Source organism: Somniosus microcephalus, chromosome 31 (assembly GCF_052327205.1).
Source record: "Somniosus microcephalus isolate GS21.2 chromosome 31, FLI_Smic_1.0, whole genome shotgun sequence".
NCBI classification, from domain to species: domain Eukaryota; kingdom Metazoa; phylum Chordata; class Chondrichthyes; order Squaliformes; family Somniosidae; genus Somniosus; species Somniosus microcephalus.
Genome location: NC_141017.1, coordinates 30,104,811 through 30,124,751, shown reverse-complemented (window position 1 = coordinate 30,124,751; position 19,941 = coordinate 30,104,811). Strand labels below are relative to the sequence as shown.

General features: G+C 48.2%; 1 protein-coding gene across 1 annotated transcript in view; it reads left to right on the top strand.

Annotated features, from left to right (window-relative positions):
- Positions 1-4,431: 4,431 nt before the first annotated feature.
- Positions 4,432-19,941, top strand: part of LOC147097685 (tetratricopeptide repeat protein 39A) — a 78,240-nt gene continuing 62,730 nt past the window's right edge. Inside the window, exon 1 of the mRNA XM_085971692.1 lies at positions 4,432-4,897. Within this exon, the coding sequence (XP_085827818.1) occupies positions 4,866-4,897 (32 nt within the window). The 5' untranslated portion in view covers positions 4,432-4,865. The remainder of the gene's footprint in view (positions 4,898-19,941) is intronic.

Here is a 19,941-nt window from a genome sequence, read left to right as displayed (position 1 = left end):
CTCAGGTCATACTGACATCAAAGTGGTGCAAAAATTCTCTACATTGCGTTGGTTCATACACAGTGGGGGTTTTATTTCATGCTAGTTGTCAAGTCAGCCGTGGCTCAGTGGGTAGCGCTCACGGCTCTGAGGCAGAAGGTTGTTGGCTTGGGTCCTGCTCCAGAGACTTGAGCACATAAAGCTAGGCTGACACTCCCAGTGCGGTGCTGAGGGGCGTGCTGCACTGTCGGAGGTGCCGCCTTTCGGATAAGACGCTGAACCGAGGCCCCGTCTGGCCTCTCAGGTGGACGTAAAAGATCCCATGGCCACTATTTGGAAGAAGAGCAGGGGGACGTTCTACCCGGCGTCCTGGCCCAACATTTATCCCTCAATCAGAAAAAACAGATTATCTGGCCATTATCATATTTCTGTTTGTGGGAGCTTGCTGAGCACAAATTGGCTGCTGCGTTTCCTACATAAGAACATAAGAACATAAGAAGTAGGAGCAGGACAACAGTGACTCCACTTCAATAGTACTTCATTGGCTGTAAAGTGCGTTGGGATGTCCGGTGGTTCTTTTTGTCTCCCCTATTTCCTGGTAGGCGTTGACACCTTGCTGGGTTACGGTTGCACGGGTGTTAGCGGCCCTCCCATGCTTCACCCAAATGAGCGTTCTTCATGTGTGCGATTTTTGAACTGCCGGTGGCGTCGCCGCCAGCCTCGATCATGCCCTCACCCGAAGTCTGCATGCACGCAATTCCATCGGGGGTGAACCCTGGCAGATCTTCGCGTCCCTACCGCGGGGGGGGGGGCACTGAGAAGCAATTTTAGTCCCACTACTGCTACCCTAGCTGAGACCAGCTAACTCAGCATCAAACCCTGGGATCTTCCTGATCTATAGTGGCAGCACGGTGGCATAGTGGTTAGCACTGTTGCCTCACAGCGCCAGGGACCCGGGTTTGAATCCGGCCTCGGGTGACTGTCTGTGTGGAGTTTGCACATTCTCCCCGTGTTTGCGTGGGTTTCCTCCGGGTGCTCCGGTTTCCTCCCACAGTCCAAAGATGTGCGGGTTAGGTTGATTGGCTATGATAAATTGACCCTTAGTGTTAGGGGGATTAAATACGTGGGGTTACGGGGATAGGGTGGGATATGTGTTGGCGTAGGGGTTACGGGGATCGGGTGGGATATGTGTCGGTGCAGGCTTGATGGGCCGAAATGGCCTCTATCTGCACTGTGGGGTTTCTGTGCTTCTGTGATATATGGCTCGACAACTTGCAAAAACGCCCCGAGGCGATTCACAAGACAGTAAATCAGATAGAAATTGACACCAAGCCAAGGAAGGAAATATTAGGACAGGTGACCAAAAGCTTTTTTTTTATTCGTTCATGGGATCTGGGCGTCGCTGGCAAGGCCAGCATTTATTGCCCATCCCTAGTTGCCTCTTGAGAAGGTGGTGGTGAGCCGCCTTCTTGAACCACTGCAGTCCGTGTGGTGAAGGTGCTCCCACAGTGCTGTTAGGGAGGGAGTTCCAGGATTTTGACCCAGCGACGATGAAGGAACGGCCGATATATTTCCAAGTCAGGATGGTGTGTAACTTGGAGGGGAACTTGGAGGTGGTGGTGTTCCCCATGCGCCTGCTACCCTTGTCCTTCTAGGCGGTGGAGGTCGCGGGTTTGAGAGCTTGGTCAACGAGGTAGGTTTTAAGGAGTGTCGTAAAGGAGGAGAGAGAGAGGTAGAGAGGGGCGAGGAGGGTCGGGGAGGGAATTTCAGAACTTGGGGCGGAGATGGCTGAAGGCACGGCCGCCAATGGTGGAGTGAGGGAAGTGGGGGCTGCACAAGAGGCCCAGAATTAGAGGAGCGCAGAGGTCTTGGAGGGTTGTAGGGCTGGAGGAGGTTACAGAGATAGGGAAGGGGGGGTGAGGCCGTGCAGGGGATTTGAACACGAGGATGAGAATTCACCGGCTCACTAGTGACACTCGCTGAGATGACGGGAGAGCAGCTTTTCCCCTCTCTGCTCCTGACTCATGCTGGGTGTGGCAGCCCAGGCACAAGCAGCTCTTTGCTCTGTTGCACAAATGCCCATTTTGCAATATGAGTCTAAACAGCAACAACAACAACCTGCATTTATATAGCGTTTTTGTCGTAAAACAATCCCACGGCGCTTCCCAGGAGCGATTATCAAACATAATCTGACACCAAGCCACATCAGGAGATATTAGGACAGTTGTCCAAAAGCTTGGGTCAAAGAGGTAGTTTTTAAGGAGCGACTTAAAGGAGGAGAGAGAGGCGGAGAGGTTTAGGGAGGGAATTCCAGAGCTCAGGGGCCCAGGCACGACCGCCAATGGTGGGAGCGATGAAAATTGGGGATGCGCAAGAGGCCATAGAAACATAGAAACATGGAAGATAGGAGCAGGAGTAGGCCATTCGGCCCCTCGAGCCTGCTCCGCCATTCAATGAGATCATGGCTGATCATCCAAATTCAGTACCCTGTCCCTGCTTTCTCCCCATATCCCTTGATCCCTTTAGCCTTAAGAAATATATCTCACTCCTTGAATATATTTAATGAATTGGCCTCAACTGCCTTCTGTGGTAGAGAATTCCACAGGTTCACCACTCTCTGGGTGAAGAAATTCCTCCTCATATCTGTCCTAAATGGCTTACCCCTTATCTTTAGACTGTGACCCCTGGTTCTGGACTCCCCTGCCATCGGGAACATCCTTCCTGCATCTAGTCTGTCTAGTCCTGTTAGAATTTTATAAGTTTCAATGAGATCCCCTCTCATTCTTCTAAACTCCAGCGAGTAGAAGCCCATTCAACCCAATCTCTCCTCATACGTCATTCCTGCCATCCCAGGTATCAGTCTGGTGAATCTTCGAAGAACTCCCTCCATGGCAAGAACATCCTTCCTCAGATAGGGCGACCAAAACTGCACACAATACTCAAGGTGTGGTCTCACCAAGGCCCTACAGAATTGGAGGAGCGCAGAGATCACGGAGGGTTGAAGGGCTGGACGAGGTTTCAACAAGTTGGGACTTTGGGTGATCTTGACCCCACTACTCCAGGGACACTGAGGCCAATTCTAGTGACTCCACTTCAGCGCAGAAAGACCAAAAGCGCCTTGGAACGTTTTACCACGTCAAAGGCGCCACATAAATGCAAGTTGTTGTTGTTGAGGATTGAGCCTGGTACCTTCCAGGTGGACGTAAAAGAACCCATGCCGCTATTTCAAAGACGGGTAAGGTAGATCTCGCCAGAGCCCTGGCCAGTATCTACCAACCAACATCAGTAAAACAGATGACATGATCATTATTACATTACTGTTTGTGGGATTTGCTGTGCGTAAGTTGGCTGCCGCGTTTCCTACAGGGACACCACTGTCAAACTGTTGGAAAGAGATTATCCCCCTGACATGTTAGTCTAATGACCGCGTAGTCACTATTCTCCTTGGGTGGAGGGGGGAGGTAAGGGTAGTGTAATTGGCTCCAAGGCAATGAGAAAATCGGAACCGATTCAACTGTGTGTGGCAGATCTGGTAATCCGGTGTATTAACCAGCAAAGACCTGCAGTACACCAGGATGCCATTGGTGATGATTGACCAGCCAGCTTTAACCTTTGATATGACCGCTCTCATCAGGGGCTGGGATTGTTCCCACCCGGCTCCAGATAATCCTTGGAATTCAATGGGAAGGGCGCTTCTAGCCGGACAAGTGGCTGGTGAGCTTAGCTTTGCTCTGTGGGGGTGGGGGTGGAGGGGCGAGATACATGGTTTTTAAAGAAAGACTTGCATTTCTAGAGCGCCTTCCTGGTCACCAAACGTCCCAAAGCGCTTTACAGCCAATGAAGTACTTTTTGAAGTGAAGTCACTGTTGTAATGTAGCAAACCAATTTATGCACAGCAAGCTCCCACAAACAGCAATGTGATAATGACCAAATAATCTATTTTTGTGATGTTGAGGGATAAATATTGGTCAGGACACCTCCCCTGCTCTTTTTTGAAATAGTGCCGTGGGATCTTTTACGTCCACCTGAGAGAGCAGGCGGGGCCTCGGTTTAACATCTCATCCGAAAGACGGCGCCTCTGACAGTGCGGCACTCCCTCGGCACTGCACTGGGCGTGTCAGCCTAGATTTTTGTACTCTTGAAGTGGGGACTTGAAGCCACAACCCTCTGACTCAGAGGCGAGTGTGTTACCCAGTGAGCCACAGCTGACACAGTGGTGCTGTGCATTCTTCAATGACTTGGTTTGGAGACACTGGTGTGTGTCCCACATCTGAGTGACCAGAAACAAAAATGATCAATCATGCCACAAGATCGCCAGGCTACATATATATATAAAAAAAAACACCATTTCCTGGTTCCCTTCCCCCTCCAAGCATGATGATTTCCCTTTAAACTCCTCCCCCATTTTACATTTAACTAACAAATTGAATGCTGCAGAATGGCCAGGATAGCTCAAAAAGGCATCTTTTAAGCGGAATGTTTTCTGGGCGGCGTTATTGATTGATCCAGTCGCGACGTGGATCCAGATGTGACGGGTGCAAGGGGGACAGGCGAGCAGCTGTACGTGTTGTTGTTTTTTTTAACCCAAAAAGGTCTACGGTGCAGTGACCATCGGCAGTAGGCAACCCCCTTCGAGCCGGCCCTGGGAAGTGCCGAGCACCAAGTTGCTCCGGGGGGCTGAGCCACTTCTCTGCGCTGTGCATTGTGTCAACTCCAAGGCTGGTGTGTCGATGTCACTGAACCTGCGGGGAGGGAAGCTGAGCGCAAGAAAGCATCTGGAGGGACCCCCCTTCCCTCCAAAGCATTGCATTGACTTGCCATCAGGAATCATTGCTTACTTTGGCTTCTAAATCTCTTCCAACAGTCTGGATTGGGTGCAGCTGAGAATGGCTAACTCCAAGGACTCCCCACCCAGCAGGCAAGTATTTGGGAGGGGGGAAATAATCAGCTTGCAACTCCTAGCATTGTGGATAGAGCAACCTGCCAAACGCGTGCAGCAACGGAGTTATAATTAGCAAGGTGAAATGCTTGATGATTGCGGGTTATTGTTTACAGACACTGTTAACCTCAGCAACAGCTTTCATGACTTTTTAATTTCTCTTCTCTCTCGGGAGAGGCACACGTTGCATGCAAAGCCTTTTTTTTACCCCTCCCTGACTTTAAGCCAGCCTGTTGAACGCTTCTAGAAAGGATGAGCCCAACCCTGGCTCAGCCAGCTGGTAATGTTGTCCTCTTCTGCCCTGCTTGCTTGAAAAGTTGCCACATGGCCTGTTATGTTAATGCGCTCACTGTAGGGAGGGGGTAACCAGTACGCAACAGGTGCAACGCACTCTCAAGGAGCAGGATCTCACCTGCGGAAAGTTATTTAGAACGAGGTGGATTCCATTGCCTTTCTTTGGGGGAGGGGCAGGTCATTTCATCCCTCCCTCCTTTCTTTCCCCTGTGGTTTTTTTTACTTAGAATCGTAGGGGATGAAATCGGTTTGTGCAACAAGGAAAATTCAGTTGTTTGCGCCTCCCGTTAGCGCCTTAAGAGGGCGCTAATGGGGCGCAAAGCAGCTCGTGCCCATGCGCGGCGATGTTTGCGCCGCTCGCGAAATTAACTAGACATTTTGTGGCGGCGCTAAACACTGCCGCCACGATCTCCTGCGCCGGCAGATCGTGATGTCAGTCGCGTGCGCAACGCCCCGGACCGGATATTGAGTGGCGCCCCCTGCCTTACCGCCTGCCGCTAGCAACGACAGGTTGAGGGGAGCGTTATGCTGTCAGGAAGGGACTGGGGGCGCGCTATTTAAAGGCGACCGCTTCCTGCCTTTTTTTGTCTGTGACATTTTTGCACCACGCATTCTGAGAGAGAGAGAGAGAGACTTCTGGAGAGATTCAACGCTGTGTGAAGGAGTTTTGGGTACTGAGCAGCACTTTGCAGGTTTATTTTGATTTGCCCTTCCTTGCTTCGCCAGCGCTCTGAGGTAGCGCCTCGCTCCTCGGCCTTTGCACCTTAAGACAGGTGTGAAGCACCTGATTTAGCGCTCCAATCACCTCCAGGGGAGATAAAAGCCAAGTTTGCCGTCGGAGGCGATAATTAGCGCCAGGCGCTAAACTTTGCGCACGGCCGATAATGGCGCCCCAAATGGGGCGATACTGAATTTTTTTTTTCCCCCCATGCATTTATATAGCGCCTTTAACGTAGTGTGATGTACCAAGGTGCTTCACATCAGGCATAATTTGATATCGAACTGCATCAGGAGTCATTGGGACCAAAAGCTTGGTCAAAGAGGTGGGTTGTAAGGCCTATCTTAAAGGAGGAGAGAGAGAGAGAGAGTGGTAGATGAGGTTTAAGGAGGGAATTCTAGAGCTCCGGGCCCAGGCTGATGAAGGCATGGCCACCAATGGTGGAGCGATGAAAACCGGATATGCATAAGAGGCCAGAATCGGAGGAGCCCAGAGATCTCGGAGGGTTGTCGGGCCGGAGGAGGTTACAGAGATAGGGAGGGGCGAGGCCGTGGAGCGATTTGAATGCAAGGATGAGAATTTTAAAATCGAGGCGTTGCCGGACCAGGGATCGAGCACGGAGGGGCGATGGGTGCGAGTTAGAATAAGGGAAGCAGAGATACGGATGAGCTGAAGCACGTTGATAGGGTGGGATGAAGAGGAGGAGGAGGCCAAACGGCCTGTTTCTGGGCTGTACATTCTACGTAAAAATGGGCCGATTTTCTCTTTTTGTAAACTTTAATGGAAAAGGGCAGGGTGTAAAACAGGTTGCCGATTCACTATTTCGTGCTTCCGGCATAGACCGATTTCACCCCCTTAGAGTTTTGTGGCACAGAAGGAGGCCATTCAGCCCATTCCCGCTCTTATCTACTTCGTACATAAGAACATAAGGGCCCTGAAATTAGGATCGGGTGCTTGCCGCGGGTGCAAGTCCCCGATGTGCACTCACCTTGCGCGCCGACATCTGAAGCCTGGGCCTGCTTGCATTTCCTGTCACTGGCCCGGTTCAGATGTCGGCGCGCTGTGCTTACCTGATCCAGCGGCCTAGTTAGTGCGATGTGCCGGCTGGGATCAGGTGAGCACTCTGCAGCCAATCAGGGGAGGGGAAACTCATTCATGAGTTTGACAGTAAGAGCTGTCAAACTCATGAAAAGTATGGGCTGCCAAAACACTACTTTAACTTCTAAATAAAATTTTAAAAAACATCCCACTGATTATAATAACTATAAATAAGTTTAAAAAAATGTTTTAAACAATTAACCAATTTTTTGAAAAAAAAAAAAAATAGGGTCTAAAACTAAACTTACCATCCTGTAAATTCTTTAAAAATAACAAACCTGTGGAAAAAAAAATGTCTACATTGTACTAAAAGCCCACTTACCTGAAAAACTAAATACTTATGTCTTGTTTTTCCACGCGTAAAGACCGGAGGCCTTTACGCGCGCGCAACTTTGAAAAAAAAAGGAATTTTACTGCGCACGCGCTGCCTGTGCAGTCGCGCGCGTTCTGCCTCTGAACCCCTTCGTTCAGAGGACAGGAAATGCCGGTTTTCCCCGCATGTGCTGTGCATGCTGAAAACCGGCATTTCCTCCGGCCAGACGCGTGAGTACCCCGACCGTACTCGCGCGTTGGGACAGGAATTACTGGCCCAAGAAGTAGGAGCAGGAGTAGGCCATACGGCCCCTCGGGCCTGCTCCGCCATTCAATAGGATCATGGCTGATCCGAATCTAGACTCACGTCCACTTCCCTGCCCTCTCCCCGTAACCCCTAATTCCCTTGTCTGCTAGGAAACTGTCTATCTCTGTTTTAAATTTATTTAATGTTGCAGCTTCCACAGCTCTCTGAGGTAGCAAATTCCATAGATTTACTACCCTCTGAGTGAAGAAGTTTCTCCTCATCTCAGTTTTGAAAGGGCAGCCCCTTATTCTTAGATTATGCCCCCTAGTTCTAGTCTCACCCATCAGTGGAAACATCCTCACCGCATCCACCCGATCAAGCCCCCTCACAATCTTATATGTTTCGATAAGATCGCCTCTCATTCTTCTGAATTCCAATGAGTAGAGGCCCAACCTACTCAACCTTTCCTCATACGTCAACCCCCTCATCTCCGGAATCAACCGAGTGAACCTTCTCTGAACCGCCTCGAGAGCAAGTATATCTTTTCTTAAATATGGAAACCAAAACTGCACGCAGTATTTCCCCTCTTCCCCAGATCCTTTAAAATAATCTTTTCCAGATATTTACCCACATCCCTGTTACAAGCTATTGTGGATTCTGCTTCCACCATTGATTCCAAGTCCGAACAACTCCCGTTTTTATTTAAATCTTCTCACTGATTCCTTCATTCTTTCGGTGATGATCTCAAATTTGTGACCTCCAATTACTGTCTCACCACACAGTAACGTTTTCCCTATTTACTGTATCGAAGCTTCTCTTAACCTTTGTAGACTTCTATTCGATCTCTTTTTTGTTCTGATGTAAGGAGCCCCATTTTCTCTAGTCTCTCCTCCATAAACAATTTGGCCCAGAAATCCAGTGGCAACACTCGCCACTGTGTTTCAGGCGCAAATTGGGCGCCCAATATGGCGGGCAGGACAGGCGCACGCTCGTAGTGCGGCAGAGATGCGCCGCCTGCCGTATCGGTAACGTCAGATAAAGAGGCGCCCAGGGCTCGTGCCTGAAACAGGCGCTGGGCCCTTTGTATGTACACACAGTGGGGTCTAAGGGGCCTGTTTGAGGCCACTTTTGCAAAATTGGGCCGCCTCAAATGCACCGACTCAGGGCAAAGTGGTCTACATGCCGTCCAACCAACGGATCTTGTAGGGATGGCCGGAGGCCACCACCAAAAAAGTTACTTTTTTTGAAAAAAATAAAATAAGTTGCCTGAACATGGAGCCGGAATTGCTCCTCCTGGGTCCATCGCAGTGCCCAAGACCGTCGCTGGCCCCCAATTGCTTGCCCCCCTCCCTTACCCAATCCTGATCGCTTGCCCCGCTCCCTCCCAAACGCTCATGCCCTCTCCCCGACCTATCTTGAGGGCTACTGCCCATGACGTAGCAGCCCGAAATTGAAATCCTCTTTCCTGCTCTCGTGCAGTTGAGGCCCGAGGCCCAATATTGGGCGTGCCGTGGGCCGACTCGTTCCGGTGCGAATCAGTTTCATAGAATGATACAGCACAGGAGGAGGTCATTCGGCCCATCGTGCCTGTGCCGGCTCTTTGAAAGCTATGCAATTATACGAACATACGAATTAGGAGCAGGAGTCGGCCCCTCGAGCCTGCTCCGCCATTCAATAAGATCATGGCTGATCCGATTACTCCACATTCCCGCCTACCCCGGATAACCTTTCACCCCCCCTTGCTTATCAAGAATCTATCTACCTCTGCCTTAAAAAAAATATTCAAAGACTCTGCTTCCACCGCCCTCTGAGGAAGAGAGTTCCAAAGACTCGCGACCCTCTGTGAGAAAAAAAATTTCTCCTCATCTTTGTCTTAAATGGGCGACCCCTTATTTTTAAACAAGAGGAAACATCCTCTCCACATCCACCCTGTCCAGATCCCTCAGGATCTTGTATGTTTCAATCAAGTCACCTCTTACTCTTCTAAACTCCAGCTCTCCACTGCCCTTCCCCCTTAACCCTGCAATTATTTTCCCCTTCAAGTATTTATCCAATTCCCTTTTGAAAGTTATGACTGAATCTGCTTCCACCGCCCTATCACGGAGTGCATTCCAGATCGCAACAACTCGCTTCGTTTTAAACAAAAAAAATCTACTCTCCTCTTTTTTTTTTTGCCATTTACGTTAAATCTGTGTCCTCTGGTTACTGAAGTTGAAACAGTTTCTCCCGATTTACTCTATGAAAGACCCTGGTAGGCCTACCGCAAAGCCAAGATCTACCCCATGAGTCTTGGTTTCTCCACAGACAGGATGCAGGTTAGAGAATGAGCGTATTCTGTTCACAGAGGGAATACATGCTGACGCAATCAGTGACACGACACGTTCTGGGGCTTCCAAATATTTTGAGAGAAAATAAAAATCCCAAGCACCATTTAATAGAAACATAGAAGATAGGAGCAGGAGTAGGCCATTCGGTCCTTCGAGCCTGCTCCGCCATTCAACGAGATCATGGCTGATCATCCAAATTCAGTACCCTGTCCCTGTTTTCTTCCCATATCCCTTGATCCCTTTAGCCTTAAGAAATATATCCAACTCCTTTTTGAATATATTTAATGAACTGGCCTCCACCGCCCTCTGTGGCAGAGAATTCCACAGGTTCACCACTCTCTGGGTGAAGAAATTCCTCCTCATTTCAGTCCTAAATGGCTTACCCCTTATCCTTAGACTATGACCCCTGGTTCTGGACTCCCCCGCCATCATAAACATCCTTCCTGCATCTAGTCTGTCCAGGCCTGACAGAATTTTATAGGTTTCAATGAGATCCCCTCTCAATCTTCTAAACTCCAGTGAGTATAAGCCCAGTCGACACAATCTCTCCTCATACGTCATTCCTGCCATCCCAGGTATCAGCCTGGTGAATCTTCGCTGCACTCCTTCCATGGCAAGAACGTCCTTCCTCAGGTAAGGCGACCAAAACTGCACACAATACTCAAGGTGCGGTCTCACCAAGGCCCTGTACAACTGTAGCAAGACATCCTTGTTCCTGTACTCGAACCCTCTTGCTACGAAGGCCAACATACCATTTGCCTTCTTAACCGCCTGCTGCACCTGCATGCTTACCTTCAGCGACTGGTGCACAAGAACACCCAGGTCTCTTTGCACTTCCCCTTCTCCCAATCTATTGCCATTCAAATAATAATCTGCCTTCCTGTTTTTGCCACCAAAGTGGATAACCTCACATTTATCCACATTATAGTGCATTTGCCATGTTTCTGCCCAATCACCCAATCTGTCCAAATCGTACTGGAGTTTCTCGACATCCTCCTCACAGCTTACCCTCCCACCCAGCTTTGTGTCGTCTGCAAATTTGGAGATATTACATCCAATTCCCTCGTCCAGATCATTAATATGTATTGTGAACAGCTGGGGTCCTAGGACCGATCCTTGCGGTACCCCACTAGTCACTGCCTGCCACTCAGAAAACGACCCGTTTATTCCAACTCTCTGCCTTCTGTCCGCCAACCAGTTCTCTATCCAAGTCAATACCTTGCCCCCAATCCCATGTGCCTTAATTTTGCACGCTAATCTCTTATGTGGGACCTTATCGAAAGCCTTCTGAAAGTCCAAATACACCACATCCACTGGTTCTCCCTTATCTATTTTACCAGTTACATCCTCAAAAAATTCCAGTAGATTAGTCAAGCATGATTTACCTTTTGTAAATCCATGTTGACTTTGTCCGATCCTGTCACTGCTTACCAAGTGCTCTGCTATTACATCTTTTATAATAGATTCTAGCATTTTCCCCACTACCGATGTCAGGCTTACCGGTCTATAATTCCCTGCTTTTTCTCTACCACCTTTTTTGAATAGTGGGGTAACATTAGCTACCCTCCAATCCATGGGTACTGTTCCAGAGTCTATCGAGTTCTGGAAGATGACCAGCAATGCATCTACTATTTCTAGGGCCATTTCCTTAAGTACCCTGGGATGTAGATTATCAGGCCCTGGGGATTTATCGGCCTTCAGTCCCATCAATTTTCCTAACACCATTTCCCTACAAATACTGATTTCTTTCAGTTCCACCCTTTCATCAGACCCTATGTTCCCCGGCATCTCTGGGAGGTTATTTGTGTCCTCCTTTGTGAAGACAGAACCAAAGTATGAACTTAGTTGGTCTGCCATTTCTTTGTTTCCCATTATAAATTCCCCAGATTCTGACTGCAAGGGACCTACGCTTGACTTCACCAATCTTTTTCTCTTCACATATCTATAAAAGCTTTTACAGTCAGTTTTTATGTTCCCTGATAGCTTACTCTCATATTCTATTTTTCCTTTCTTAATTAATCCCTTTGTCCTCCTTTGTTGAATCCTAAACTGCTCCCAATCCTCAGGATTATTGCTTTTTCTGGCCAATTTATATGTCGTCTCCTTGGATCTTATGCTATCCCTAATTTCCCTTGTTAGCCACGGTTGAGTCACCTTTTTTGTTTTATTTTTATGCCAAACTGGGATGAACAAATTCTGTAGCTCATCCATTCGGTCTTTGAATGTTTGCCATTGCCTATCCACCGTCAACCCTTTGAGCGCCATTCCCCAATCAATCCTACCCAACTCGCTCCTCAGACCATCGTAGTTTCCTTTATTTAAATTTAGGACCCTAGTCTCCGAGTCAACGACTTCATTCTCCATCTTAATGAAGAATTCGATCATATTATGATCGCTCAGACCCAAGGGGCCTCGTACAACAAGATTGCTAATTAATCCTTTCTTGTTACATAATACCCAACCTAAGATGGCCTGATCTCTGGTTGGTTCCTTGACATATTGGTCCAGGAAACCATCCCGTAAACACTCCAGGAATTCCTCCTCCACAGTATTGTTACTAATTTGGTTGGCCCAATCTATATGTAGATTAAAGTTACCCATGCTGACTGCTGTGCCCTTATTGCACGCTTCTTTAATTTCCCTTTTCATGCCATCCCCAACCTCCGCCTTACTGTTGGGAGGTCTATATACCACTCCACTAATGTTTTTTTCCCCTTAGTATTTCTCAATTCTACCCATACAGATTCCACATCATCAGAGCTAATATCCTTCATTACAATTCTATTAATCCCTTCTTTAACCAGTAATGCTACCCCACCTCCCTTTCCTTTTTGCCTATCTTTCCTGAATATCGAATACCCCTGGATGTTGAGTTCCCAGTCTTGGCCATCCTTGAGCCACGTTTCCGTAATCCCAACCAAATCATATTCGTTTACCTCTATTTGCGCAGCCAATTCGTCCACCTTATTACAAATGCTCCTCGCATTAAGACACAAAGCCTTCAGGCTTGTTTTTTTAACGCTCTTAGACCTATTAGAATTATTATTTACTGTGGCCACGTTTGATTTAAACCGTTGATTTCTCTGACTGCCACTTTTGTTTTTCTCCTTCCTATCTTTTGCTTTTATCCCTGTTTCCCTTTCCTCTGTCTCCCTGCTCAGGTTCCCAACCCCCTGCCATTTTAGTTCAAACCCCCCCGAACAGTGCTAGCAAACCTAGCTAGTAATGAGAAAGAAGCACTTGCATCTTGTCCCATCTCTCTGAAACATCCCAAACGCTTCACCTACAGTAAATTACTTTGAAGTGCAGTGACTGTTGTGCGGGGAGATGACAACAACTACAGGAAACTTTCGATTTACCGGCATCTAAATAACCGGAAATCTCGGTTAACCGGCAAAATTCAGGAGTAGGTTCAGGTAAGTTTTATTACTTGCCTTCCTCCATTTGTTGCTGTGCAAGGGTGTGGCTGCAGCTGTTGCTAAGCTACAGAGATGCTTGCAACTTGTGGCCATTGTTCTGAAGCTGTGCAACAGGGTTTGTTGTTTTATACGGAGCTCTCAACTCCGTAACTTTTACTATAGCTTTCGGTTATCCGGAATTTTTGATGAACCGGCACCACGTCGGTCCCGTCCGTGCCGGATTTTTAAAAAAGTTTCCTGTACTTAAAAATAAATAAATAAATAAATAAATAAATAAAAATAAATAAATGATTCCCAAGAAATAAGCGTCGCTGGCAAGGCTGGCATTTATTGCCCATCCATAGCTGCCCTTGATAAGGTGGTGGTGGGCCTTTTCCTTGAACCGCTGCAGTCCGTGTGGTGAAGGTGCTCCCCTAACACAGTTGGGTAGGGAGCTCCAGAGTTTTGACCCAGCGACGATGAAGGAGCAACGATATATGCCCCAAGTCGGGATGGTGTGTGACTTGGAGGGGAACTTGGAGGTGGTGGTGGTGGTGTTCCCGTGGCCTTGCTTCTAGGTGGAAGAGGTCGCGGGTTTGGGAGGTGCTGTCGAAGAAGCCTTGGCAAGTTGCTGCAGTGCATCTTGTAGATGGTACACACTGCAGCCACGGTATGCTGGTGGTGGAGGGAGTGAATGTTTAAGGTGGTGGATGGGGTGCCAATCAAGCGGACTGCTTTGTCTTGGATGGTGTCGAGCTTCTTGAGGTTTGCAGCTGGTATTCCATCACACTGACTTGTGCCTTGTAGGTGGTGAAGAGGCTTTGAGGGGGTCAGGAGTAGGCAATGGTAATGCCATTGAATGTCAACAGTGGATAGTTAGACTCTGTATTGTCACCGTGGCAGTCTTGGCTCAGCGGGTAGCACTCTCTCTCTCTTGCCTTTGAGTCAGAAGGTTGTCGGCTAAAGTCCCGCTCCAGAGACTTGAGCACAAATTCAAGGCTAACACTCCCAGTGCAGTGCTGAGGGAGTGCCGCACTGTCGGAGGTGCCGTCTTTCAGATGAGACGTTAAACCAAGGCCCCGTCTGCTCTCTCAGGTGGACGTACTGGAACCCATGTCACTATTTCAAATAAGAGCAGGGGAATTCTCCCTGGTATCCTGGCCAATATTTATCCTGCAGCCAACACCCAAAACAGATTATCTGGTCATTATCATTTGTGGGAGCTTGCTGTGTGCAAATTGGCTGCTGCATTTCCCACATTACGACAGTGACTACACTCCAAAAGTACGTAATTGGCTGTAAAGCGCTTTTGGATGTGAAAGGCGCTATATAAATGTAAGTCTGCCTTTTTGATGGAGATTACCTTGTGGCGCGAATGTTACTTGCCACTTATCAGTCCATACACTTATGTGTGGGGGGGGGGGCTCGCGTTTCTGTGCATTTATATAGCACCTTTTAATGTAGAAAATCATCCCACAGTGCTCCATAGAGGTGTGAGGGGGAAAAAAAATGGAACCAAGTCTTTACAAAGCAAGATCCCACAAACAAAGAAATGAATGACCGGAAAATCTGCTTTTGGTGATGTTGGTTCAGGGAGGCTGAGACACCAAGAGAACTCCCCGCTCTTCCAATAGTGCTGTGAGATTGGTTACATCCACCCGAGCTGGCAGAGAGGACCAGGGTTTAGTGTTCCTTCCAGAAGATGGAACCTCTGACCGTGCTGCACTCCCTCGAGTGTCCCTGCAGCGTTGGGCTAGGTTATGCGCTCAAGTCACTGGAGTGGGGCTTGAACCTACACCGTTCTGACTCGGGTGAGAGTGCTGCCCACTGAGCCAAGTTTTCACTTGGGACCCATCTCACCGCATGGGTCTGTTTTTCAGAGGTGAGTGGGAGGTGAAGGAAAGTCAAAGTAAAGTGGGTTCAATGATCTTCCCCCAATTCTTTTTAAGAGCGAGAGACAATATTTGAACTGCATTCTTACAGATTCGCTTTACTGTTTTCCTTGTATTGAGACGTTAAAGGAGAAAGCGAGTGGGGTGATAATGACGGACATTTAGTGATGGGAAGGGCCTACGTGGGTGTTATGACTGCCCTGCTTTGACGGAGCTACAAAATCCGTCCATCAGTTGAGACGCTGAACCAAAGCTCCTTCTGCCTGCTCAGGTGTATGTTGAACATCCCACGGCACTATTTGAAGAATGCAAGGAATTCTCCCAGATTCTTGGTCAACATTCCTCCCTTCAGCGACGCCACACACACCAAAAAAACAGACTAACTGGTCTGATGTCTGCCTGTGGGATGTTGCTGCAGCAGAATGGCTGTCTCACTTGCCTGTGCTGCCATGTTATCGCGACATTCAAGGAGCAAGTGAGTGGGGTAATTTGACAGACGAGGGTGTTCCGTGAGGGGAAGGTCCTAATGTGGGTGTTATGATGACACGGGGGACAGGGCGTTCACCTGCTCCGTGTGGGGGAAGGGATTCACTTGTATCGTATCACCTTATTGAACTCTAACTTGTTCACTCTGAGGCTTGCATAGAACGCACAGCACAGAAACCTGGGCCAGCTGTAATACCAGCTCTATGCCCCGCGCTCATGTCAGGTCTGGACAGACTAGATGCAGAAAGGATGTTTCTGATGGCCGGGGAGTCCAGAACCAGGGGTCATAGACTAAGGATAAGGGGTAAGCCATTTAGGACTGAAATGAGGAGGAATTTCTTCACCCAGAGAGTGATAAACCTGTGGAATTCTCTACCACAGAGGGCGGTGGAGGCCAGTTCATTAAATATATTCAAGAAAGAGTTGGATATATTTCTTGAGGCTAAAGGGATCAAGGGATATGGGGAGAAGACAGGGACAGGGTACTGAATTTGGATGATCAGCCATGATCTCATTGAATGGCGGAGCAGGCTCGAAGGGCCGAATGGCCTCCTCCTGCTCCTATCTTCTATGTTATGCAACGCATTGCTATGAATGATTGCAAACCATGTGAGTTCCACTCTCAGGCCTTTGAACTACACTCTGAGAATGTTGGTGCGCATATACTAATGCAATCATATGAAGCTCCTTCACTGGCTAGTTCAATGAAGAACTCCGAGTCAGGACATGGCTGGCTCACGCCCCTCACTGCAAAACTTCACAGAACCCAATCTGACCTGTCAGCACAGCAATGAGGGAGTGCTGCGTTGTCAGAGCTGCTGCCCTTTGGGTGAGACGTTAAACCGAGGGGGCCCCGTCTGCCTGTTGAAAGGAACGTTAAATGCCCTATAACAGCATTCGAAGAAGAGCAGCGAGTTCTCCTGGCATCTTGGCCAATGTTTCTTCCTTTTAAAGGGTGGGTTAAATTGTCACTCGTCTCATTGCTGTTTGTGGGTTCTTGCTCTGTATTTGCCTACGTGACAAAATTTGCCGATGATACCAAACTTGGAGGTGTGGTAAACAGTGAGGAGGATATCAATCGACTGCAACAGGACATAGAAAGGCTAGCAGAATGGGCAGACAAGTGGCAGATGGAATTTAATACAGAGAAGTGTGAGGTGATGCATTTTGGCAGAAGGAACAGGGAGAGGCAATATACACTTAATGGCACAGTTCTAAAGAGTGTGCAGGGACAGAGGGACCGAGGGTTCATGTGCATAGATCTTTGAAGGTGGCAGGACATATTGAGAGTAGTTAGCAAAGCATATGGGATCTTGGGCTTCATAAATAGAGGTACAGGAAACTTTCGTTTATCCGGAGGTTAAATGTCCGGAAAGCTCTATCCACCGGCAAAATTCAGGAGTCGGTTCAGATAAGTTTTTTTTTCTTTTCGTTGCTTTTTTTCTCCAGTCAGGCTCTGCAAGGTCTAGCTGAAGCTGTTGCTTAGCTACAGAGACGCTTGCAAGCTACGGCCGACTGTTTTGAAGCTGGGTTTGTTGCTTCACACGGGGCTTCTGAGCTCCGTATGTTTTAACATTAGCGCTGGTTTGTCCGGCAGTTTTGATGGGACGGCAGCAGCTCGGTCCCGTCAGTGCCGGATACCAGAAAGTTTCCTGTATTGAGTACAAAAGCAGGGAAGTTATGCTGAACCTTTATAAAGCTCTGGTTAGGTCACAACTGGAGTATTGCATCCAGTTCTGGTCACCACACTTTAGGAAGGAGGTGAAGATCCTTCAGAGGGTGCAGAGGAGATTTACCAGAAAGGGTCCAGGGATGAGGGATTTTAACTACTTAGTTAGGGTGGAGGAACTGGGGTTGTTCTTCTTGGAGCAAAGGAGGTTGAGGTGAGATTTGATAGAGGTGTACAAGATTATGACAGGTTTGGATAAGGTAGACAGAGAAAGGCTGTTCCCATTAGTTGATGGTACAAGGACTAAGGGACTCAGGTTTAAGGTTTTGGGCAAGAAATAGATGGGGGACGTGAGGAAGAACTCTTTTTATGCATCGAGTGGTGATGACCTGGAACTCGCTGCCGACGAGGGTGGTGGAAGTTGTTGTGTATGTACCTTTAAGAGAATAACTGGTCTCAGACTGCAGTACCGGCAGTGACCACCCCTGTATAAAAGGCGCTAGAGAGCCTCCGTTTTGTTAGATTCGTTTATGCCTTCCACCAGTAAAGTTCTGTTTGTTTCTCTCCTGCTAGTCCGTGTCTCAATCATTCACGGACTTAACAGAAGTGAAGACGATCAATTATTTCAAAAGGAAATTGGATAGGCACTTGAGGGAAATAAACTTGCATGGCTACGGGGATAGAGCGGGGGAATGGGACTGACTGGATTGCTCTACAGAGAGCCGGCACAGACTCGATGGGCCGAATAGCCTCCTTCTGTGCCTCTATGACTATGAACGGGTGACTGCACTTGATTCACTACACGTCATTGAGATGGTCCTGAACGGATGAGAATGCGGAATTTAAATGCAAGTCTGTCTTTCCAACAGTACAGATTTGTCTGTTGTTCCCTCGGACATTATCCTGGGGATGGACTTCTACAGCAAAGCCCTTGGTATTTTTACAAGACTGTAAGAGCTGTCTTGGCCCCTTCTACTTTTTTCTAACAATTAAGCAACTCCGTTTAGCTCATGACCACATGAGTGGCACTTGAGTGCTTTGTAACTGCATGGGAGCCCAGCGATTGTGTTGCTGTCGTTTTCACACAGCCCCAGCCACGTGATATGCTTAACTTGTGTAATTTGGTTTATCTTTGGGGAAAAAACTATATTTAAACCAGAGTTGTTGTGGGCTGCTGGGGTGAATGACACCTTTTCTTTCATTCCCATGGGCCTCCAAACCGTGGAAAGAAAGTAGTTTCCAAAAACAGACTAGCAGGGTCAGTTGCTTCATTGCTGTTTGTGGGATCTTGCTATGCGCAAGATGGCTGCGGCATAACCATAGCAAGAGCGACCGCACTTCAACTTAACTTGTTGTACGCAAAGAGCTTTGGAGTGCCCTGGGAGACATCACAGTGACCGTTCCAGCATCTTTTCATTCTTTCCCAGGATCTCTAGACTGTGGCGTTCCTTGCCTCTATCTGTCCTCTCTCCCTCCGTCCTCCCTCCGCCCTCCTTGCCTCCCTCCCTCCGCCCTCCTTGCCTCCCTCCCTCCGCCCTCCTTGCCTCCCTCCCTCCTTCCCTCTGTCTTCCTTTCCTCGTACAACCTACTGGTCGTTAAAACATGAGCACAAAGTCACTTGACTATTGCTTCATTATTGACCGCCTCTTCTTTCCTAACCTTTTCAATCTTGTTGATCTCTTTCACTTTGACCCCTTGGGTTATGATCTAGTTTATAGGGACTTATGGATTTTTGACCCACATTTAGGGAATTAATATTCCTCAATTTCCATCTGTTTTCCTGTGAAAACTGAAAATAAACGCTTTTTTGGGCGCTTTGATATTATTATGCTCACAGTACCTGACCCGCCTGGTAGCAATTTTGTAAGAAAATGAGGATGTAAATTACCACCACATACAAAGTGGGGGGTGGGGGGAGTGTGGGGTAGTCATTGCACTCCTCTATTGGAGTTGGGTTTAAATGTCGGGTTGGAATGGCTTTGCAGGGAAGAGAACCCTTGTACATTGCTGGTGCTTAAGCATCGAGCACTTAGGTCTGACATGGCAGTTGGGTAGAGAGTAAAACCTCTTCAGCTTTGCCTCAACAATGTTCCTCCATCCCAACCACAAAAAACATGCTCTACTGCACCAGTAGAGCTTTGGCCACTTTCCACAACCAACCATCCTTTGACTCTGGTGGGAAAGTCCAGAACAAGGGGGCATAACCTTTATAAGCATAACAGTATGGTATGGCAGCTGTAGCTACTATGACCGGAAAGCCCTGCAGCGGGTAGTCAAAACTGCCCAACGCATTACCGGCACCCGGCTACCAACCATAGAGCACATATACCAGAAACGCTGTCTACGGAGGTCACGGTCCATCATCAAAGACCCTACCCACCCCAGCCACAGTCTGTTCGCCCTCCTGCCATCTGGGAGACGCTACAGATGCATTCGCACCCGTACGACCAGATTTAGGAACAGCTTCTTTCCCAGGGCTGTCATCCTACTGAACTCCACAAATAAACTCTAAAGCCTGCACATCTGCCAATGCACTTTATTATGGTTATATTTATGTTCATATACTACAAGCCAAATGTATG